Source organism: Rhinolophus ferrumequinum, chromosome 20 (assembly GCF_004115265.2).
Source record: "Rhinolophus ferrumequinum isolate MPI-CBG mRhiFer1 chromosome 20, mRhiFer1_v1.p, whole genome shotgun sequence".
Classification (NCBI taxonomy): Eukaryota; Metazoa; Chordata; class Mammalia; order Chiroptera; family Rhinolophidae; genus Rhinolophus; species Rhinolophus ferrumequinum.
Window position 1 is genome coordinate 30938994 of NC_046303.1, and position 24935 is coordinate 30963928.

The 24935-nt window shown below is 39.2% G+C and overlaps 1 protein-coding gene across 9 annotated transcripts in view; it reads right to left on the reverse strand.

The window, feature by feature from the left end:
* DYNC1I1 (dynein cytoplasmic 1 intermediate chain 1) overlaps nucleotides 1-24935 on the reverse strand; it is a 295576-nt gene that overhangs the window by 85847 nt on the left and 184794 nt on the right. For all 9 annotated transcript variants that reach the window (XM_033088732.1, XM_033088736.1, XM_033088734.1 and 6 more), the window contains one exon: nucleotides 20398-20523. In XM_033088732.1, the coding sequence (XP_032944623.1) occupies nucleotides 20398-20523 (126 nt within the window). The remainder of the gene's footprint in view (nucleotides 1-20397; nucleotides 20524-24935) is intronic.

Sequence of the window (24935 nt, forward strand, 5' to 3'; positions counted from 1 at the left end):
AACATGCCATCAACCTAGGGTATGGCAAGTTGTGTTCTGTAGGTAAAAATGGAAAGCCTTGCCCTATTTCTACACTTTCATTTTGCCCAATGTATCATATTTTGCAGCTTTCCGCTCTCCTAGAATTATGCATCGAAATATTGTTGATACGAACTAATAATACCTATACTCATTAAAGGTTTTCAGTAGGAACTACGTAGAATAGAAATATATGATCTATTTGCTCATTTATATCCTTCCTTGCTTTAGAGGAGTTTTGAGGTTGAGCACAGTAATATAACAAATATATTTATGGTTGAATTTATTCCATTGATAGGCACGATTCAATAGTCTTGGGTCCCTCAAGATAAGAATCCACAAAACAGACAACATTTAAAAATCCATAAAGGTTTTGAGATAAATATTTTAAATTTGGCATTTAAATAATATGGGTCTGAGAAGCTCAAGGAGCTCTTTTCCCATTTATTTTGACATTGTTCCTAGAACACAAGAACTACCTAACTAGCTATGAAATTGTTACAGAAAATAAAGGGTCATTGGTTTCCCTTTACACAGTCTATGAAAAACAGTACTTTCTAACTCAATGAACAGTGTTGGGGAATAAATATTTTATAAGTCCCTCAGTCATTTATGACCTATAATATGCAAACATCAAAACATTCTTAACACTTCATTAAAGCAATCAGGCCCTTGATGTTTGATTACTAGCTCAGGTTATCACATACTCTTAGTGTTAATATGTTTTCATTTCAGTAGTAATGTCCCAAATCAGAGGATATCATATCAGAGGAACTGATATATGAAAATTTCTTTTTATAGAAAGGATAGTTTTGAGGATGTTATTATTTGCTTTTCAAAAAAAAATCATTTAGTTTTCTCCTTTTAGTGAGCTATAGATGACTTAAAACTGGCCTTCTTTCTCCACATTGTCTGAATCTGTGATATTTTACAAAACTTGGCTCAAATGTCCCTCTTACAAAGGGGAGAACATATTGTAATGTTCTGAAGGCAGGAGGTTTGCGTTAGGCCTGTCTCAGTCGCTTTCATTACACAGGGGGAAATCCAGGGAAATCCAGTTCCAAAATTTAGCAAGTCCTCACAATTTTACCAAACATATTAAAGGATACGCCACAAAACACATAGAGGGCATGATCAGAAGTCTGGTTTTGGAGGTGGGGGGATGACCAGCAGAGCACAGGTAGAACTTTCGTTCCCCTGAGCACCTACCCCCAAAGTGAAATCTTTTCAACAATTTTAATGGCAATAGGTTGACACAATGTTGTTAAGCCTTTGATAAACTGATGTTAAAGGAAGCCAGGTGAGGATAAAGATGGTGAGACACCTGAGGAAGATGGCAGGGGAGGGCAAGCGGTATTGTCTTCGTGTGCTCATTCTCACTCTCAGAAACCCAAAGCCAGCTGGCCTGCTCCCGGACTTGGTACCTCGACCTTCCAGGGTGACTTTGCCTCTGTCCAGGATGAGCCATCCTTTAGCATGGAATGCAAGCACAGTGGGAAACTCTGCAGCACTGGCCAGAGAGGGCTGGTTTGCCCTGTGCAGGAGCACGAGCGATGTGCAAGCAAGGCAAGGTGATGACTTGGCGGGGAAAGAGGATTCAGGGATTCAAGAGAATTCAGGGATTGAATAAGCAATTGGTCCAGAAAACCACAAAAGTTCCTTCAAGCCCTGAGATTCTACAATTGCATATATTAATAGGTCTCATGAAAAACGTATTAAGTCATATATGAGAAACAAGCACATGAAAAACAAAATGAAAAGCAAAAACATAATCCCCATTTTCTACACAGTAGAACATAGTTAAACCATCTTAAAATAGGAATTTGACTTAGCTGGGGTTTACATTTTCATTTATTTAAAAAGTGATTAGAGGGATGACCGGTTAGATCAGTTGGTTAGAGCATGGTGCTAAGAACACCAAGGTTGTTGGTTCATTACCCACATGGGCCACTGTGAGCTGCACTCTCCTTAGAAAAAATTAATTAATTAACACAAATGATTAGAAGAAGAAATGAAAATATAATCTCTGGTTACAAATATTAAGTGGGTATGGACGCTGAACTATGCGTTAGTAATTCAGAATGGCTAATACAATGTCTCTGTTGCTAATGCAAAATTAAGTTGAATTTTCAGGGGAAATCTCCATGAGTCCACACAAATTCTGTGCACAGGGTCTGTCTCCTCTACCCCACATTTCTCTTGTATGTATGCATGTGTGCGTGTGTGTGCATGTGTGCGTGTGTGTATGTGTGCACTTGCTGCTAAAGAAGTACGTTTGCTTTGATTGTGGAGCTCTTTCCAGACATTAAAAGCCACAGTTCTAGTTTTTATACTTAGAAAATGCTCAAAATGTGTTCCATTCTGGGGGAACTAAATACTGTGCCACCTTTGAGAGTTAAGCCCTTTGAAGCCCATCAACTGTTGTTTGAAACCTTCTGAGTCTATTTTTACGGAATCTTTGTTCTGTGTTTTCTGAAAGGCTTTGAGCCCTGAAATGAACATTCTTCCAGTGGCAATTTTAACATAGCTGAAAGCTTTTATTTGTGCCGCAGGTAGCACACGCGATAATATACATCATTACGTTAATACTGTTCCCATACAGAAGTGCTTTTCCAGGAGTTGTTTGCCGGCTGCCCAGCTGTAGGATCAGAGGGTGGGATACTTTTGATTTTAGACATGAGGACGGGGACAGAGGGAGCCAGGCTTTTAGTGATGGAGCTTCTCAGGGCCCTGGGGTAACAGTTACACGTCTTGTGCTAAAGAGCACAGTATGCAACAGCACTGTTCACACAGAGCCCCCACCAAGGTTAAAAACCACAGATAAGGCAAAATAATTTACTAAAATGTGGACCAAGGGCACTTTCTTGCAGAAATCGTACGTGCAGGCAAAAGGCTGAATAAGCTAAAGGGAAAATGTGTGCGTAAGCTGCTTATCTGCTATTCTTAGCAAGATGAGGGGATCCTGGCAACACTTAGTGGGCTTCACGGACATTTTGGCCTCTCTCTGAATCATGTTCTGGGAGTTTTTTCCCCCCACTGTCTCTGTAACACAACCTCTTTACATAGTTTATCTCAGGAAATGACAATTGGCTGTCAAATCCCATACAAATTGATTGGATATGACAGCTTAAAGGAGTAAGTCTTCTGCAGAGAAGAAAGTTTTTACTTATACTCTTGTATTTTCAATCCTTTTTTACTCCTTCTTGCTTAATTTTATTATTTCAATTAGATCATTTAAAAATCAACACATCACATACCAACCTCCCCTAAGAGCAATCATAAGATTTGATGATTTTTCTGATACACAGGCTAGGGTTTCAAATTTGCATTATTTTATCTACTGAATTAACTATGAATTCTAAACCAAACTAATGCCGCCATGTGTTTTTAAACATCTCTAATCTAAACCATCTGGAGAGGCACAGTTTTGCAAAGGCATCCCTTTCAGGACACTCTGTGGATTTTGTCACTGCTTGAGGTTTTGGCAAACCATCAACATTACTATAATTCTCTTTTATGAAATATAGCTTTTGACTAGGATTTTAGAGTCTTGGGTGTGTGTGTGCATTTATATGAGTGTGGGTACTTGTGTATAATTTTTACTCCTGTCCCTTTCTCTTTTCAGAAAGCCATATTTATAACAAACTTTTAAAAAAAGAAATAACAGATTTGTTGTATATAAAAAATAAATTTAATTTCATCTACTCAACATAATGCCAGACCAAGTTAGCAAGAAGCAAAGACACAAAAAAAAATAACAAACCTTTACTGTACCTAGGTGCTGGAAACACTTTTTAAACATGTCAAAAGAAGAAAACATATCAGCTTGCGAGAACAACAACAAAAGAAAGTGTAGATATAAAATGATTATAGCGGGAGACGTCATCAAAATGGCGGCGTGAGGTGAGCCTCTGTAAAGCTCCCCTAGAATTTACAACTAATCGAACAACAATAACGCCACAAAGGACTCCCTGCACAGGAAACAGGCAAGACGAAGAGGCCCACTACTGAATTCACCGAAAGGTGGGCGAATCGTGTCAGCGGGGGAGGAGGGAAGGGAGAAGTGTGGAGACGGAGGCCTGCGGGGCGCAGGACACAGACCTAGCTCAGTGCTCCGAGCTCGCTGCATCCCGGAACTACCGCAGCTGCGGGAGAGGGAAGAACTTGGACTGCTAGGGCTCCGCTTATGGCCCGCAGGGCTGAGGGGGCAGCAGATAACACGGCTGAACCCAACGCTCACGGCAGAGACCTCGGAGAAAAGACTGAGGGAAGAAGGCTGAAAACAGTGGTTTAAGCCCTCACTGCTGAGCAGTGAACAGAAGCCTTAGACACTTAGACTAGCCGCCCCCTCCCTACCCTCCCAGAGCTCGCCCCGCCCCCACCTGCCCGGTGCTGGAAGTGGAACAGTAGCAGTGTCAGATCAAAAGAGCAGAGTATTTGCTGTTCTGAGAACTGTGGACCGCAGACACAGACTCGCAGCCCAACTAGTTCTGACAAAACGGAGGGAGATGTGGAAGCAGGACCCGCTGTGGTGGTGGTCACAGCCATTGCTCTGGGCCACCTCTCACAACTCACCCCACCCCTGGTAGCCCCACCTATCTGGGAGGATCCCCGCAGGAGTAAACAGAACTGCTGAAACATACGGGCTCTGAATCTGGTGCAGGAAGAGCTTTGGAACTTCAAAAGCTCTCCGCATACCCACACGGTCACTGCGCCCTTTGACCCAGGTGAACTATTAACAGAGGAGAAGCCCATCTCCCAGGGAATCCCCCCATTGTGTGAGAAGCTGGAATAGTGCACAGAAAACATAGCACTACCGTGTGAGAGAGAAAAAAAGTCTGCAGTCGGAGAGAAAATAAAACATTCTACCAACAAGTACTGGAAAACAAAAGAAAGACCTCTTCCTATCAACCTGTTGCAGAAGCCACTCCTGTAGATGTCTAGGAAGAGAAATAATAAATCAGTAATTGCCATGAATAACCAAGGCAACAAGACAGCTCAGAAAGAAAGTGAAAAGTCTCCAGAAAAGGAACTTAAAGATATGGAGATATGTGACTTATATGACAGAGAATTCAAGATTGCAGTTCTGAAAACAATTCAACGAGATGCAAGAAAACTCAGAAAGGCAGTTTAATGAACTCAGAAACACAATCAAAGAACAACATGAGCATTTTACGAAAGAAATTGAAATTTTAAAAAAGAACCAAATAGAATTTCTGGAGATTAAGAACTCAATAGAAGAAATCAAGAATGAAATAACCAGCTTAGGTAGTAGAGTTGACCAGATGGAGGAAAGAATCAGTGACATCGATGATAGAAACCTGGAAATTACACAGATGGAAGAAGAGACTTGAGACTTAAAAGAAATGAAAGAACTCTACAAGAACTTTCTGACTCCATCAGAAAGAGCAATATAAGAATAATGGGCATACCAGAAGGAGAAGAAAGAGAGAAGGGAACGGAGAATATATTCAAACAAATTGTTGATGAGAACTTCCCAAACTTGTGGACAGAACTGGATCCTTGAATCCAAGAAGCAAATAGAACACCTAATTACCTCAATCCCAACAGGCCTTCTCCAAGGCACATTGTATTGAAGCTGACTAAAATCAATGACAAAGAAAAAATCCTCAAGGCAGCCAGGGAAAGGAAGATGGCAACCTACAAAGGAAAGCCCATTAGATTATCATCAGATTTTTCAGCAGAAACTCTACAAGCCAGGAGGGAGTGGAACCAAATATTCAAACTGTTGAAAGAGAGAAATTATGAGCCAAGAATAATATATCCAGCAAAGATATCCTTTAGATACGAAGGAGGAATAAAGACCTTTCCAGACATACAGAAGCTGAGGGGATTTTCTAATACACGACCTGCACTACAAGAAATACTAAAGGAGGCTATTCAACCACCATCAATAGGGACAATTTGTGGCAACTGAAACATAAAAAGGGGGAGAGTAAAGGCCTGAACCAGAATATGGGAATGGAGAAAGTAAGCATGCTGAAGAAAATGGAATACTCTAAATATCAAACTTTCTTTTATAAATTTAAGGGTAACCACTCAAAAAAAAATCCAGAACCGAAATATATACTGTAATAAAAGAAGAAACAGAGGGAAACATCATAGAATACCACCACACAGAAATAATAGACAACAAAAAGGCAAAGAAACAAAGGAGACACAGCCTTACCAGAAAACTAAAGATAGAATGACAGGAAATCTCCACATATCAGTAATCACCCTAAATGTAAATGGACTGAACTCACCGATAAAAAGGCACAGAGTAGCAGATTGGATCAAAAAATTAAACCCAACCATATGCTGTCTCCAAGAGACACATCTTAGCTACAAGGACAAGCATAGACTCAAAGTGAAAGGGTGGAAATTGACACTCCAAGCAAATGGTACCCAGAGAAAATCAGGTGTAGCCATAATGATATCAGATGAAACAGACTTCAGGGTGAAAAAGATAACAAGAGACAAAGATGGACATTTCCTAATGGTAAAGAGGACTATACAACAAGAAGACATAACAGTCATCAATATCTATGCCCCCAATCAGGGAACACCGAAATATACCAAGCAACTACTAACAGAACTAAAGGGAGAAATTGACCAAAGCAAATTATACTAGGGGACTTAAATACATCATTGATAGCTATGGATTGATTATCCAAACAGAAAATAAATAACAAAATAGCAGCCCTAAATGACACATTAGATGAAATGTACATAATTGACATATATAGAGCACTTCACCCTAAAACATCAGACCATACATTCTTTTCTAGTGTACATGGAACATTTTCAAGGATAGACCATATATTGGGACATAAAATCAGCCTCAGCAAATTTAAGAAGATTGAAATCATACCAGGCATATTCTCTCATCACAAGGCTTTGAAATTGGATATCAACTGCAAAAAGAAAGCAGGAAAAAACACAAATACATGGAGATTAAACAACATACTTTTAAAGAACGACTGGGTCAAAGAAGAAATTAGAGGAGAGATCAAAAGATACATAGAAACAAATGACAATGAAAATACATCCTACCAAAATTTTGGGGATGCGGCAAAAGCAGTTTTAAGAGGGAAATTTATATCATTACAGGCCTATCTCAAGAAACAAGTAAAATCCCAAATAAATAACCTCATGTTACACCTTAAAGAACTAGAAAATGAAGAACAAGTGAAACCCAAGGTCAGCAGAAGAAAGGAAATAACAAAAATCAGAGCAGAACTAAAGGAAAGAGAGAACAAAAAGACAATAGAAAAAATTAATGTGACAAAGAGCTGGTTTTGAAAAGATTAACAAAATTGACAAACCGTTGGCTAGACTCACTAAGATAAAAAGAGAGAAGACACTAATTAACAAAATCAGAAATGAAAAAGGGGAAGTTATCACAGACATCACAGAAATACAAAGGATCATCCAAGAATACTACGAAGGACTATATGCCACCAAATTCAATAACCTAGAAGAAATGGACAAGTTCTTAGAAACACATAGCCTTCTAAGGCTGAACCATGAAGAACTGGAAAATCTAAACAGACCGATCACCAGTAAAGAAATTGAATCAGTCATCCAAAACCTTCCCAAAAGCAAAAGTCCGGGACCAGATGGCTTCACTAGTGAATTCTACCAAACCTTCAAAGAAGATCTAATACCAATCCTGCTCAAACTCTTCCAAAAAATTGAAGAAGAGACAGTACTCCCTAACTCATTTTATGAGGCCAACATTACCCTGATACCAAAACCTGGTAAGGACAACACAAAAAAGGAAAACTACAGACCAATATCTCTGATGAATAGAGATGCAAAAATCCTAAACCAAATTCTAGCAAATCGAATACAACAATGCATTAAAAAGATTATTCATCATGACCAAGTGGGGTTCATCCCCGGGGCACAAGGATGGTTCAACATCCGCAAATCCATCAATGTGATACATCACATAAATAAAATAAAGGACAAAAATCATATGATTCTAACAATTGATGCAGAAAAAGCATTTGACAAGATACAACATCCATTTATGATTAAAACACTTAATAAAATAGGTATAGAAGTAAAATACCTTAACATAATAAAAGCCATATATGACAAGCCCTCAGCTAATCTCATAATTAATGGTGAAAAACTGAAGCCCTTTGCTCTACGTTCAGGAACACGACAGGGCTGTCCCCTATCACCTCTGCTTTTCAACATAGTGTTGGAAGTCTTTGCCAGAGCAATCAGGCAAGAGAAAGAAGTAAAAGGCATGCAAATTGGGAATGAAGAAGTTAAATTATCACTCTTTGCAGATGACATGATGCTATATATAGAAAATCCTAAAGACTCCACCAAAAAGCTATTAGAAACAATCAACGAATACAGTAAAGTTGCTGGCTACAAAATCAACGTACAAAAGTCCATTGCATTCCTATATACTAACAAGAAAATCTCAGAAAAAGAAATACAAAAAACAATTCCTTTTGCAATTGCAATAAAAAGAATGAAATACCTAGGAATAAACTTAACCAAGGATGCGAAGGAACTATATGCTGAAAACTATAAGACATTTTTGAAAGAAATTGAAGAAGACACAAAGAAATGGAAAGACATTCCGTGCTCATGGATTGGAAGAATCAACATAGTTAAAATGGCCATATTACCCAAAGCAATATACAGATTTAATGCAATCCCCATCAAAATCCCAATGGCATTTTTTAAAGAAATAGAACAAAAATTCATCAGATTTGTTTGGAATCACAAAAGACCCTGAATAGCCAAAGCAATCTTAAGAAAAAAGAACAATGCTGGACGTGTCACACTCCCTGACTTTAGCTTGTACTATAGGGCTACAATAATCAAAACAGCATGGTATTGGCAGAAAAACAGACACATAGACCAATGGAATAGAATTGAGAACCCAGAAATGAAATCACATAAATATGGACAGATAATTTTTGACAAAGAAGCTAAAAACACACAATGGAGGAAAGACAGCCTCTTCAATAAATGGTGCTGGCAGAATTGGATAGCCACGTGCAAAAGAATGAAACTGGATTGCTATCTGTCACCATGTACCAAAATTAATTCAAAATGAATCAAAGACTTAAGCATAAGACTTTACACAATAAACTGCATAGAAGAAAACATAGGTACTAAACTTATGGACTTTGGGTTCAAAGAGCATTTTATGAATTTGACTCCAAAGGCAATGGAAGGAAAAGCTAAAATAAATGAATGGGACTATATGAAACTTAAAAGCTTCTGCACAGCAAAATAAACCATCGACAAAATAAAGAGGCAACCAACTGAATGGGAGAAGGTTTTTGCAAACAGTGCCTCCGATAAGGGGCTAATATCCAAAATATACAAGGAACTCATGAAACTCAACAACAGAAAAACAAATAACCCAATTGAAAAATGGGCAGAGGACCTGAAGAGGCATTTCTCCAAAGAGGACATACAAATGGCAAATAGACATATGAAAACATGCTCAACATCAGTAATCATCAGAGAAATGCAAATAAAAACCACAATGAGATATCACCTCACCCCAGTCAGAATGGTTATCATCAACATGACAAACAGTAACAAGTGTTGGAGAGGCGGTGGAGAAAAAGGAACCCTCATACCCTGTTGGTGGGAATGCAGACTGCTGCAGCCGCTATGGAAGGCAGTGTGGAGGTTCCTCAAAAAATCACGAATAGAATTACCATATGACCCAGCAATCCCTCTCCTGGGTATCTACCCAAAAAATCTGAAAACATTTATACATAAAGACACGTGTGCTCCAATGTTCATTGCAGCTTTATTTACAGTGGCCAAGACATGGAAACAACCAAAAGGTCCTTCGATAGATGAATGGATAAAGAAGTTGTGGTATATATACACAATGGAATACTATTCGGCAGTAAGAAAAGATGATATAGGAACATTTGTGACAACATGGATGGATCTTAAGAGTTTGATGCTAAGCGAAACAAGTCAGACAGAAAAAGCAGAGAACCATATGATTTCACTGATATGTGGTATATAAACCAAAAATAACAAAAGAACAAGACAAACAAATGAGAAACAAAACTCATAGACACAGACAATAGTTTAGTGGTCACCAGAGGGTAAGGGGCGTGGGGGGTGGTAGATGAGGGTAAGGGGGATCAAATATGTGGTGATGGAAGGAGAACTGACTCTGGGTGGTGAACACACAATGGGATTTATAGATGATGTAATACAGAATCGTACACCTGAAATCTATGTAATTTTACTAACAATTGTCACCCCAATAAATTTTTTAAAAAATGATAATAGCAACAATAATTTTTAGCATGTAAGATATAAATTCCATAAATTTATGAGGAAATTACAATTAAAAATTGACTGAGCTTAATCTTTTGCCTAAGAAAAGCAACATCTTGTTTAATTCTTTGTCTACTAATAAACATACCATTTTTAAATTATATATCAAATATACGCATGGTAAAAGCAAAATGTAGACTACTTGTTACAACAAGGTTAAAAAAATACTTTCCCTGGAAGTAAGGGTAATAATTCTGCTTTCACAAATTCTCTTTATTAATGCTTTCAAATAAGTTCAAAAATCTATCACAAAAATGTAAAGAATAGCATTTTGCTGATAGCCACTGTCAGAAAAGGGATAAGTTAATAATGCAACTATTGGAGAATATGAACATCTCTGTATTATTGATAACATAGTATGTCCAAACACCTCCCTTTCATCCACAGTATCAGACAACTTAAAGATGCATACATAAATTAGAAGGATTTGGTCAAATTTATAGAAAGGGAAAAGGTTTTTTATTTATTTTTAATAGATGACCTAAAGTCCAGAAGCATGTCTGTGCTTAGAATATAGTGACACCAAAGCAATGCATAGGCACCTCTCAGAGGTGGCAGCAGACTAGAACACTCTTGGTGAGTGCTAATGGCCTGGGGCCACACCGTAGCCCACCCCTCTGCTGCTCACTGTTTCTTTCCCTAGAACGGGATCCACCATGCCTACCCCTCTGAGGGAGAGAACTGCCTTCCTGAGATTTCCCTTTCCTTTTAGACCACTTGGTTTACTTATTTATTTATTAAATTTATTTCTTTTAAGTGTGTTTTTCCAGGACCCGTCAGCTCCAAGTCAAGTAGTTGTTTCAATCTAGTTGTGGAGGGCGCAGCTCACACTGGCCCATGGGGGATCGAACCGGCAACCTTGGTGTTACAACCATCGTGCTCTAACCAACTGAGCTAACTGGCTGCCCCAACCACCTGGCATATTTAAAAATCTGTTTCTGCCTGTATTAAAATCTTGGAGGATAAAGGCAAAACATAATCTTCCAGAGAATGGAAGCCCCAGCAAGGGTGGCCTGGATCACATGTCTCTAGGAGGGACAGCTCTTAGAGATGCTAATCTGGTCTTAGATGAAAGTAGAACATTTGTCAGCCCCATCTTCCTTACTCTTGCTTCTGGGTCTACAGAGTGGCTTCAGCAGGGCAAATGGCCGGATAGTTTAGGCAGACTTCAGTGCAGGCATATGAGCTATGCAGAAACCAGAGGGTACTACATGAAGCCTATGCCTGAGGCAATCAGTGTGAGTAATTAAACCATGGAAGCAAACGCATCTGTACCTACAGCATGGAAGAAGCAAAGTAGCGGGGATGACATAGGCCATGCACACTAGTACAACATCACCAGTTAGTAAAATATTGAGATCCTGTTGTACTTGTGGGTAAGATGCTTTTCTCAAGGTCTCCTGATGCTCCCCTGCTGCCTGGCAACCCTGGTCCCTCCCTCCTTCACTCAGCAACTAAAGATGCAATGCCTGACACAGTGAGGGCCCTCATCCATGCTATTTGACAGGGCCATACAAATTGTTACATATTTTGAATTTCATTTCTGCATGTTAAATAATAATTGTCGTTGATATTCAATGGTTACTTAATCTGCCTGACACAAAGTGCTTCATAAGTATTTAATTATTTTACTATCATGTATGATTTGCCCAAGGTCACAGAACTTCTAAATAGTGGGACTCAAATTTTAATCCCAGGATTCTGTAAATACGTCATCTTCATTTAGTTATGAAATAAATATTTAAATGACTGGGATGAAAGAACTTTTTAATTGTCTCAGATTCCCTCTTCACTTGGCACTGGTATATAAAAAAGACATACAGGAATCTGATTAATGTGAGAGATGCTTGCCAGGTGATGGCAATTAGGGCATGGTGGGGACTGGGGCAAATTAAAGTTCTTGTGGAGAGGGGAGAACCTCTTTTCAGCTTTAGTCAATTGTTATTGTGAGGACCTGGCCATGGTGGGTACTCCATAAATATCTGTTGAATAAATGAGTGAATGAATGAATCTAAGTTAGGCAAAATTTCTTTAGGAATACATTTAAGCAAGAAAAATAAGAATGCCAAGGTTTAAGCTTCCTCCTATGAGACTCTCATACAATAATAGTGAAATAACCAAATGTAAAGAGAATACTTTATCTCCTCAAAGCATGTTCACTTATGACTAGTCACTGAGTTAGGTCCGCCTAAAATCCCTAAGTTGAAGCCCTAACTCCCAATGTACTAGAATTTGGAGATTGGACCTTTGAGAAGTAATTAGGTTGAGGTGAGATCCTAAGAGTGGGCCCTCATAATGGTATTAGAAACCAGAAAAGCTTGTTCTCTACCTCTGGCATCTGAGGAAATATCTAGAAAGCAGCCATCTCCAAGCTAGGAAGAGAGTCCTTACCAGAAACCAAAGTGGCTGGCACCTTGACCTTGGACTTACCAGTTTCCAGAACTGTGGGAAAATTACTTTCTGTTGTTTAAGTCACCCAGTCTATGATATTTTGTTATGGCAGCCTGAACAGACTAATACACCTATATTATCTCCTGTATCCACACAATCCTAAGAAGTACCATATTTTGCCATGTACAATGCGCACATTTTTTGCCCAAATCTGTGAGGGAAAAATAAGGATGAACATTATACATGGATAGTACTAATTCTGTATTTATATAAATGTTTTCAATTCTTTTATTTATGCTTATGAGTTAAAAGTGTAACTCTAGAAATCCATAACGATATCTGTGTGTAAAATAATATCCTGAAATGCAATAATCGGTTTTGTTGAACTTATGACGAATTTGCAACTTCGAAGAGGTCTTGGCCTTCTACGATGAGTAAATATTGTAAATTTGTTACTGGTACATAACATTTCTTGTACCATAATATGTTAAAAAATTAATGCTAAAATTCCTTTATAGTACAAAAAACAAGTACCTAAATGTAAACAAATAAAAATTTGAATTAAAATGAAAGATTTTTGTCCCCTGAAAGTTTGGGCCAAAAACATGGGAGCGCATTATACACAGGAGCGCATTATACGTGGCAATATGCTGTAAGTGGAACCCATCAGCGTTCAGCACAGACCCCTGAGAACACCCATGTCCCTTAGACCACAGCTTCTCTGTCCTCAGTGAATGACTGAGTGGGGTGGTGGGTAGGACAGGAGAGTGACAGTCCAGAAAACCTCTCATTGCCATCTGGCTCCCATTGCTCAACATCAATAATACCTGGGGCAATTCCTTGATGAAGCGCAATGGGAGAAAGCCCCGTCCAGTTTTAGCACAGGGCATGGGAAGGGGAGGGAAAGGGATTTAGGGAACTGAATAAAAGCTTCAATGTTTGGGTTCTATGCCTCCACTATATGTGTACATTAATGGGGCAGAGTCAACGCTAGCAAGTCTTAGATAGTTTTGTAATAATATTAAACTTCAGCTCGATCACTTGCAATATGACATGGCAAGCCAAAGAAAACAATTTAAAAACAATTTGTTCAAAGGTGTATTGCCATGGCATCATCTGCCTTAACTAGCTCACTCAGTCACTTGTAAGTTACATTGGTCTCCTTCACTGCTATTTTTAGATAAGGAATCGGCTATGGTAGCAATCTGTTTGCTATAATCCTGTTGATACTTCTAATTTCCCTAGATAAATCCCAATGATCAATTCTGCTTCTTCTTATGTTACTTTTGGGAGAAAATTCCAGAAAGAGGACAGATAAAGAATGAAAGCTGGCAAAGCAGTTTCTCGGTTTCCAGCTTCCTGGGCCAAAAATAGAAAAAGAAGTTCCTGCTGTTTGATTTAATAAGAATCAGTGTCTCGCTGAAGCCTCAATCGTGGGACCAGTCAGACTCAATTGGCATAAAAGAAGTGTTTCCGAATGTCTGCATTTCATTTCAGCACATACATTTGAACTCCCTTATGCCTTTTCCTAAAGGCACGAAATAGCACTGCTGTGCGGCTGTTCCTCTTGTCTGACCCACGTAATTTGTATCTTTTATGTCAGAGCTTAATTTTACCTTTATGTCATGTGCATTCTTTAATTTTCCGTAATTGTATACTTCAAAATGTGTATCACAATCTACGCAACAATGGTTGAGGTTTCCTCTTCTGGGTTTCTCCATCCTGTAGTACATCCAGCATTGCATTTGAAAACTGGGTCTTACTTGGATTAGTTAGCATGTTCTTGTCCATGGATTGTTCTCTAAGTACTAAGCACCTATTCGGTCCTTTCATTTTGTCACCCCAGGAATGCATTTTAAATATGTAGCCCTAGTTGTCAAAGAACTTTCTATTCATTCATCCCCTTCTCTTTGTTGGCTTCTGCCGAGTAGCCACTCCTTGCCATAACATCCAAGAGAAATGCTTAGAAAATCTCTTTTCTTCTTTTTTATCAGCCAGACTATAAGAAAATTATCCTTCCTTTAATTAAAAAATAAAACTCCTAAGTCACATTCTAACACTGGTCTGGTCATAATATACCTTGGAAAATGCATTTAACTTATAACAATTTATGTCTTTTTTGCCTGTAGCTGTTTTGTCGAGTTGGATTATGGACCACAATCTGGGCTGGGGAAAAGGACAAAAATTGATGGGAGAAGAAATCAAGTTTATTGAAAAATAAACTAGATGGTTCCACCAGAGACTGAAGTCTTTCCAGGACACTACAACAAGTCTCAGCCACTCCCCCAGGTCACTCAATAGTGTGGTGAGTGAGCTAGAAGCAGAGCTGCAAGTCCTGACTTTCTGTCAACTCTCTTGACCACCAGCCAATTTCCCTCCAGCGTCTCCATCACTCCTCATGTGGTGGGAGGAGGGAGCTTCTCTTCAAGGTTAGCAGGAACCTCATGCACAACCAGACACTGGATGGTTGTGAGCTGCAACCTCATCTATAACTTCTATAGACTCATGATGAGAAGTAAAGCCACACGGAGAAAAAGTCAACTGAGGATTTTTAAAACACTGGCACAAATGAGGTTAGTTAGTATCACTCCACTTCACATTCTGTTTTCCCCCTGAACTACTGAGGGTTTCAGGTCATTGTCAGTTTCAGGTCATTGTCAGATAATCCTTAAAAAGAGAATGCTAAGAACAAAGAAACCAAATCAGGAAAAAAATAAAAGTAAAAATAAAATCCTCTGACCACGCCAAGCCTCTAAATATAACTTTTCCACTTACCTCAATGCAGATAATTCTAAGATATATATTTCTGATTCTATTCATCCCATTTAAAAGAGAAAGACCACACCAGGGTAAGCAATGCAGGGTGGTCAGAATGCATAATGTAATGACAGTGTGTAGAAGCCACTACAGAAGACAGCAGGAGCACTGCCAGGTTGTGTGGTGGGGCTGAGCGGCTGATTTCTATGCAGAATCCGCCGATATTTTCCAAGTATGGACAACTTTTACTGAAAGGAAAATAGAAAATGCAGGACCAGAGCCCACACTAAAAATTCACTTTAGTTAAGACAGAAAACTGCCTGTGGAAGTAGAAGGTATTTCGTCTTGCTATTCTTAACAGAGAGAAATGAGCCTTCGGGCTGCAATCTTTTTAGGATTAGGCTAAAAGCCTGTCAGTCTTTGCAAAAGAACACTGAACTCATGTCTTTTTCTTGTGCATTTGCTTTCTAGTGCCTGATGTGACCCTTTTATGAGACGAAGGATTTGTTTGCAATTATACACTTTTGAAAAGTATGAAGAATCCACACAGATCATCAAGAAATGGATAGCTAATGCAATGACTCCAAAATGATAAAAGTACAATCATTGTAAGGCACCTGTTGCGTCTCCCTATCCACAGTCCACTTTCCTACTAACCAAACTATCTAACTATGAAATTATTGCAACATCACAGGAGAAGGTGGAAGCGCATTCAAACTGCCTGATTTCAGTGAGATAGTGTCTAGAAGAGATCAGTTGTACTAAGTTTTGCCAGAGATCAGAAAGGATGTGGAAGAATAGCGATACGTTGGTGCATGGGAGGTGGGGGGGGGGGTTAGATTTTTCTCACATGTTTTTTAATTCTGTGGGCTCTCCAAATTCCCTTTTAGGTTTAGAAGAAGCTGCTCCCATGCATCAGTAACCAAGAAATGCATGTTGTAACTGAGAAGTGCTTAGCAATCAAGGTCTCCAATTTGCTGTTTTTTATTTCTAGACTGGCAGCTTTAAATTTTTTTCAGGTTTTTAAATATGTTCATCAAAATAGTTTCTTTCTTTCTTTCTTTCTTTTTTTTCCCTAAAGCCCCCACTGCTGAGAGCCCCACTGGCTGGCTCACCATCACATCTGTCCTCAGCCCAGACTCAGCCAGAGGATTTTGAGTGGCCCAAGTGCCCCTGTGAGTCTTTCCCACCCAGGAGGTCTTGAAAGGCAGGAAGGAGAGCGCCCTGAGGTCCACGGTGGGTGGATGCTCTCCTGCCTGACGATTCCTGGCCCAGGATGTAGTTATACCTTGCATTGGGCCAATGATGACAGACTGCCAGGCTACTAAGTGTTGAAGCCAATCCAGCAGTTGCCCATACATGACGCAAGGCTTCTCCCAGGGGTTGCTGAATATCCTTTGAGGTCTAGCTTCTCTTTGTAGTAGCCAACTCTAGGACCCTGTCTAACCAACATCTTGTAAGTGTCAGGCTGCCAAAAATACTCCTTGGATGAACTGCACAGACTCTGCTTATCAAGGCCCACATAGCCCCATCACTGAACGCAGCCTAGGAGCATGAGACTCGGTTCCAGTATTTGTTCTACTGCTCACTAGCTGGGGAACCATTAAAGTAAGAACTCTGTCAACTGCAAAAGAAGAAGAACAAAATTATTGTCTGCTGCACTGTTGTAGGGATCAATGAGATCATGAAGGCAGAAGTGCTGGGAAAGTGGAAAATATAGACAAATGCAGTTATATTCACTATAGTAGTTATTAGAGTTCAGTACATGGTAACTAAACTGCCCTTATTATTTTTTCCCTCCACATAACCTCCATTTACTAATTCATCTATAACTCTCCTGGCTGCTTAAGTTACCCCTGGTTTGGTCTCCCATCAGCTCAGGCATACTCAGGATTGCAGCACTTTGTTTTCTTTTTGGCAGCCATTGATATTTACTTGGCTTTTCTCCTAACTTCACAGATATCAACTCTAGCAAGGTGTGTCACTAACCCCCCAAAAATGGTACTCTCCATCTCTCCAATGCACATTGTCCCTATGTCATATTCAATGTGGACTTGAGCTCACTCCTGGAAAAACAACTCCAGGTCTTCTGACCATCCACCACTGAAGCAGATGCCAGCAATGAGTGAGCTAGAGAAAATAAGTGTGTGTGTGTGATGGGGGAGTTGGGGGTGGGGGAAGGGGGCAGCTGAATTTAGGATTCTGGCGGGGACAGGCCAGGTGGGAAGGAAAAGGGGAGTTGGTTAGGAAATTTCTCAAATAGGGTCAGGTAGGAGATCAGCATCAGAGTAACAAAGGCAGGAAATACCACTTTAGTTTGGGCAAAAGAGGAAAAGGGAATTGTGGGGCAGGAAGAAGAGTCCCACACTTCCAAATGAAGAGGGTGACCACTTTTGTCACCTTATAATCCCCTTTCTTCATCTCTCCTCTGTAGTGGTTTCCATCTATTGCTGCATATTCAAACTACCAGGGGTCCCATCAAAAGGGCTTCATGATGACTTTGGTTAAGCCCACTTCCATTTCTTCCTCTCCAGAGAGGGATGAAAGCTCTTTCCCTTTTCACCTTCCCAAAGCTGGTGATAAAGTCTGTCCCCTATAGTTAGATAAGTTTAAGAGAAATAATTTAATCACAGAAAAGGTACTATAGTGGTATTCAGCAATTTAAGTTTTCATAAGGTTCTCTGAATGTGTCTTTCATGAAGATTTAGGGTCATTTATATGTACTAATGACCATTCTTTATCTGAGTAGCACAGTCTTGAGTTTCAATATCTTTAAACATGTGTGTGGTGAATTGAGTAGCTTTTATTTGGTACCTAGACTTTCAGAGTCCTCATGTCACTGAATCAACTCCAAAGGTTAATTAAAAGTAGTAAGATTCTCACTTTGCTCCTAGTGGCAATGCTATCAGGTTGGTGCAAAAGTAACTGCGGTTTTTGCAATTATTTTTAACCTTTTCAACTGCCATTCCCTTTGCACCAACCTAATACGTAGACTTTAGAACCCCCGTCCGCTTCTGGTCACCAGATGAAGTGGATATAGCAGTAGGAAGTTGGGGGATACAGAGATGTTATAGGCAGCAACTTTTGGTAGGATAGTCAGAGTACTTCTGACTTTTTTTTGTTTTTGAAATCAGGAATATATTTTCTTCTACTAGACATATATTGGGCCATTTAATGGAGAAACTAAAATAAAATTAAATGTATGTTGGTGAGATCTTTAGTAAAAGATCCCAAAGATACCAGGAGAGTAAAGAGAGGATGCTCTTTTCAATCAATACTCGTAATAACTATTGTGTGATAAAACAGGTACTTTTTAAATTCCCATTAATTCCAAAGACCTTTGAAATGTGGTTCCTTACTCAGCATTATTATGGTCCTACTGACCTGTTCACTATACAAACCTGTGAATATTAAGCATATTATCAAATTGTTATTGTCATAGGCAACCTATAGTCAGTTAATATATTTTTTTTAAACTTTGATAAACAGCATGTATATTGACTAAAACAATATATTGTGTTACCTCTTGTTTTTTTTTAAATTCGAGATGTGCTTTATGTAATATCAAAATAGTTTAAATGGCACTGTTTTTCGAAAATGTGCTTCTGATTAACCCATAATCCTTTTAGTATTTTTCTTGGTAATTCAGCAAACCTCTTAAAACTGAACAAAATTAAGATTTTTGTGCTTCTGTGTTTACAGAAAGAGCATATCAAACTGACAAATTTGATAATCTTAAAAAAAAGACAGAAAAAAAACTGTTCTTATTTCAAAGGTTCAAAAAATAAAGGTTATTTACTATGCAGACCTAGACTTCTTGTTGTTTTTTAAGATAGCAAATTAGAAAAACATGGCCAGAGTTAGAGGTTACTCAATCAGGTTAAGCTGGGGCTTTTATTCCAGCAGCTCCTGTTCCTCGAATTATATCTGATAATGTTCTAAAGTCTAAACATATTTCAGTTCAAAAAGATACTTAGCTCTTAGATATAAAATGGCACTAAGCTTCCAAAGATCAACAGGTTTACCTACCCTTTTTAACTGATATATTTGTAGTCAGAGTAATCTGCCACTCAGTACGCCTGAATCGTAATATTTGAGGAGCTGAAACTTTGAGCTGGAATGTTTGTTTTGCATTTTCCTGCGCATAATCACAGGATAGGGACATTAATAAATGGGTTGGTGTATTGGCCACTGCTGAGGCCTATTATTTAGGCAGAGTCATGGCAACAGAGCCAAGCTGAATGCTTGTAAGTGTAAGAGAATTTCATCATGCATTGTGTTGAATGGAAGAGAAGATGTGTCAGCAGACACAAGGAGCACACTATCTACAACTATTTGAAATGATCTCTGCACTTGCAAACTGGAAATAGCATCTGTATTTCTCAACAATTCAAAAAAGATTAGTGATACATATTCCCCTAAACCGGCTACAAAAATACCATCATCTGTAAGCAAGATGGCGCCCATAAATGTAAGATTGGCGAACCCCCATTGAACTGCATTTCAGAGAGAGGAGGGAACTTGAAATGGTAGTGCTCTGCGGATGTCCACATGGGTGGGCAAGCGCATGTTGCTGCTAAGCAGAGGAAGTGGTACACCAGGATTTCTTCATAAGTGTGAGGTCTTTATAAACTCATCTTTATGGGGGCGGTTTTAAATAGAAAGAAAATGACACATAGTCCCCAACCAGGCTTCCTAACTGTTTGGAGAGGGTTGCCACTTTCCCAAAACATAGGTTACTGTGGGGGAATTTTCCAAAATTGTCAACAATTCCATTTTTAAACTTGGTTCTTCCTCTCCACATAAGACAGATGCAAGGCAGCATGAACTATATTTGGTCTAGTAGGAGATGTAAGTTATTTTTACTGTGCTGACTCCTACCTGACAGTGGAAGACGTATTCTGGTGTGGTTTTCTTAAACTTCATGTTCCAAACCAAGGCCACTCCATCTGGTTCATGGGGAGCATCTTCATTGTTGTTGTAGGAAGCGACCATCAGCTCAGGGTACTGAATGGAAGAAGTCACACAGATGGATTATGCCAAGATAACAACACAAAGAAAACTTTAATTCCTACAGACACATGCTATGCTACAGACTTTAAACGGCACTTTCTTTTTAAGTTGTGGCATACTTAATACCAACTTCCTGCTTCCACCTACCACAGTCTGGTTTCTGCTTCGAACGTTCCACATATGCTTGCCGTCGTCACCAGTAACTACTGAGCTGCACACGTTACCGGACCTCTCTGCATTATCGGACATCTGGGCTATTCTCTCCTCCTATACTGGCTTCCATTACATCTTTCTCTCCCAATTTTCTTTCTGCCCATTCTTTTTAGTCCCTACAGGTTCTCCTTCTATTATCACATTCCAGGGGGCTGTTTTACGTCCTCTTTTTGGTCTCTGTCTACCTAGTGACCTCATCTACTCCAAATGGCTTTAAGAATCATGAATATGCTGACCGTGTTTAAATCTGTCTATATCTTTACGCTGGATTTCTCTCTGAGTTGCAGATCCTTATAACTGACTGCTTATTTAGGATTTCATAGACACATCAGATGCAGTGAACAGAAAAATGAGCACATTGCCTCCTACAAAAACCTACAGCTCCTCCAGTGTTCCTCTTTTGGTACCTTGAACTAACATTCACCCAGCTACCCAGGCCAGACATTCCACATTCATTTTTACTCCTTCCTCTTTCTCAGCGCTGTGTACTGGGTTTCACTACTTCCTCAGTACCTTTCAAATAAATGTATGTTTTCTTTCCATCCTTAAGATGAGAGCTTCCTAAAATAATTTCTTACCTCAATGAAGGCAACAGCTTCCTAAATGCCTTCCTGTTTCCAGACTTGCCAGCCCAAACCTCACCTATTCCACTCTCCATCCTTTGTCAATATGACTTTACAAAACATACGTGTGGCCAAGTCACTCCTGCTAAAAATACTGGCTCATCATTACTGTCAAGATAAAATGCAGGTCGTATAGGATCTTTTGTGATCTGTCATTTTCTACCTCCTCTTCTTAATCTCTTACAACCTTCCCTAATTCTTCCCACCCCCAAACTCTGTGACCCAGCCTCACTGGGCTAGATTCAAGGTTCATAGGTACAGCCTCTGTATCTATGAGTCTGATACTCTCCTTGGAATGCCTCTTCTTTGTTGTATATCATTAACTCATTCTTTAAGACTCAATGCAGGCATCAAGTCCTCTAAACAATCCTAACTAACTATCCACTAGTTACTACCCTCCTTGACTCTCATTGGCTCCCTTAGCATTATGTGTGTCCCCCACCCCAGCCATTAATGCACTTGTCAGATTGTATTATGTTTGTTTGTTTGTTTTTCCCCCCACCTATGTCTCTTACTAGTTTGTAAGCTCTCAGATTGTAGGAGATGGTTTTTATTGACCTCTGAACCTAGGGTGTAATAACTCCTAGCACATGATAGCTCGTACCAAAATCTATTGAATTACAAATGCTCTTTTTAATTTTAGTAACTGTGCTCAGCGGATAGACTGTATATTTAATCCTTTGTTGCTAAACAATGCCAACAATTACAAACATAAGTGCAGGAAACACAACCAGTAAAATGACAAGGATTCTACAGTAAGTAGAAATACCTCCTCACCCTATGTGAACTCTGTGCTGTGTGTTAATAAACAAAGTGAGAGTGAATCTCTTGGGAGGTATTTATAAGTTAGACAACATTTCATGAAAAGGCCATTCCTACCTAGGATTTCCAAAAGGCAGTCCCATTAAAAACTGCATCATTATATGTGCAATTATATTAAGATTATAGCAGATCATATCACCCTTTACTCATAGATAATTTAATTTTTCCCTTCTATTTCACTATGCTGTGTATATATTTAACAGAAGATTATCCTTATAAATTTGAACATCAACCTTTTCTTCCTATCAACAATAATTAAACCTAAGTCTTCACATGGCTTTATTCATTCTTTCAGCTCCCTCAACTTAAGAAAACTGCACAGAGTTACAATTTGCTGTTAAGAAAGGCCTTTGATTCAAAGCACATTCAAAGACACTAACATCCAGATAAACACAGAAGTCTCCAGACTGTCCATCTGAAATTTAACTATGTCACATGTGAAAAGGCAACGCTATAAACATCAATACCACTACCATAGTGGCCAATGGGCAGCCAGATGTGTCTGGAATCATATCTCAGAGCTTCACATCTGGGTCTCATCGTTGGTTCCCACTTGTAGCTTTTCCTTTTTCCATTAAAACATATTTTAAATTATTTGGGTTTAAGACTCCTTTAGAAAACAGGGAGAGTTTTAGTAAAATACCAGTGAAACGAGTTTAGTGTAATTTCTATAATTGGGCTCATAAGTCCTAAAGATACTGATTTAACTCACCACATGCAAGATTTTATGAATTCAAAGTCTCTTCCAGTATGTCTTTTTCTGTTGTTTGTGTGAACATGACTAGTCATATTTTCTTATTCTCCAATAAAAAGTAAATCTCTGAACATTATTTAAACCTTAAATGTTGAAATTATGATTTTAAAGAAAATATAAACAATTACGAAATTTGTGATTTCTCAGGGGGCTGGATTATCTAATATTTAACTTAGGAGAATTTTACCTGGAAATTGCCAGATCTGCTCTTAAGCTGTTTATTCTTATAGAGAAAAAAAATCTGACATTTTATTGGAGAGAAAAGAACTAACATGTTTTAAGTGCTCCTTCTGTGCCAGACTCTGAGCTGGGTGATAATGTTAACCCATTTGGCACTTGCAGTCCTCTAAAGTAAGCAATGGTTTTCCTATTTCTGCAGACAAATAACCCAAGGGTCCCTTGGTGAGTGGCTTGTTCCGAGTTATGTTGCTCATAAATGAAGAAATGAGAACTCTGCTTGAAGTCTGGCTTCAAAGTCCACGTCCCTTCTAGTCCACTGTAGGATGTGTCAAGTGCCTCCCACGCATATGTAAGGCACCAGGTGAAATGTGGGAGAACAATGTAACAACGACACGCTTTCCTCTATAGGACTTCGCCGTTAAGTAGAGGGAGGGAAGACTCATGTAGGAATAACTATAATGCAAACATACAAGCAGAACATGACACGTGCTACGATGGACGCGTAAACAAGGTTCTATAGAAGTACAGAGGAGAAAAGAAATACTGTAGTTGGGATGAGGAGCGGCAGGGAGGAAAATGAGAAAGGACTTCTAAAAAGAAATGGGATGAGTCGGGCTTTGTCAAATGGGTGGGTTATGAGGAGAGAAGGAAAAGGAGAGTATGGACAAGGGTACCGATATGGGTGCAGGAGATTTCTCTCGGGTACCTGCTGGCTTACAGCGATTCTCCCATCTTTGGAGATTACGTCAATAAACAGCTGTTAGATTTCCCTGGTACAAGTGCAGAGTTGATACCCAGCTGGGCAAATGACATTCTGTAAGCTATTTTACATTTTGAAATGAGACACAGAACCTGCCAACTGAGTCAGGTTATGACAGCATCTCATTGGGGAGATCCCGCAAACTGCCCAGATTTCTACTCTTCCTGAGTCCCAGCTCTTCATCTTTTCCATGGATTCCCTAAGGACCCCAGTAGCTCTCCAATAAATTCCCCTTTTTGCCTAAACTAGCTAGCCAGAGGTAAATTTTTCTTAACTAATGCAGTGAAGATAAATAGGTTTAGGAGACCTCAGGTTGTAGCATTTGGCTGGGAGGCAGGCTGCGTGGAGAGGTAAGAAAGAAGAAAGGGCTGGACATCACAGAAGTTACTGAGTACTAGCTAATGATTTTAGACTTTAGGGATGGCAGGAGTCGTACTCTACAACTATTCATACTGTACTACCACCACTACTACAACTACTCTCCCTACTGTCACATTTATTGAGTACTTTTTATGTACTAGATATTTTTAAAATTCAAAGTGCTTTAAATACCTTAACTCATGCAATATTCACAACAAGCATGTGAGCTAGGTATTATTATCGTTGTTTTATGAATCAGGAGAAGTCAGATTTAAGCCAAGAGAAGTCAGGCAATTAATTTGTTCAAGGTAATATTGAGAGCATATAAGTAATCTTCACAAGTGTTAATCTGGTGAAAGTACTTACAGGGACTCATCGGTGTGATGACTTGAGGTAGGAAGACCAGTTATGAAGCTATTTCCTAATATAAACAAGCAGTACAGGGGCCCAACCTAAAGTAAGTGTCAAATCCATATATCAGTGGATTTGAATTGGTATCAGTGGGAGTCTTTTTGCTACTGTAAATTTGATTGAATTTGGCAACTGAAAAAGCTGTCAAAGATTCCTTGGGTTTGTATCATGACTGAAAGGCTGGAGAATGCAATTTACATGTGAGAGGAGTATATATGGTGGAACTAAGATCATGAGTCTGGTTTGGTACAAGTCCGGAAAACCTGTCATGTGCTATGTGGAT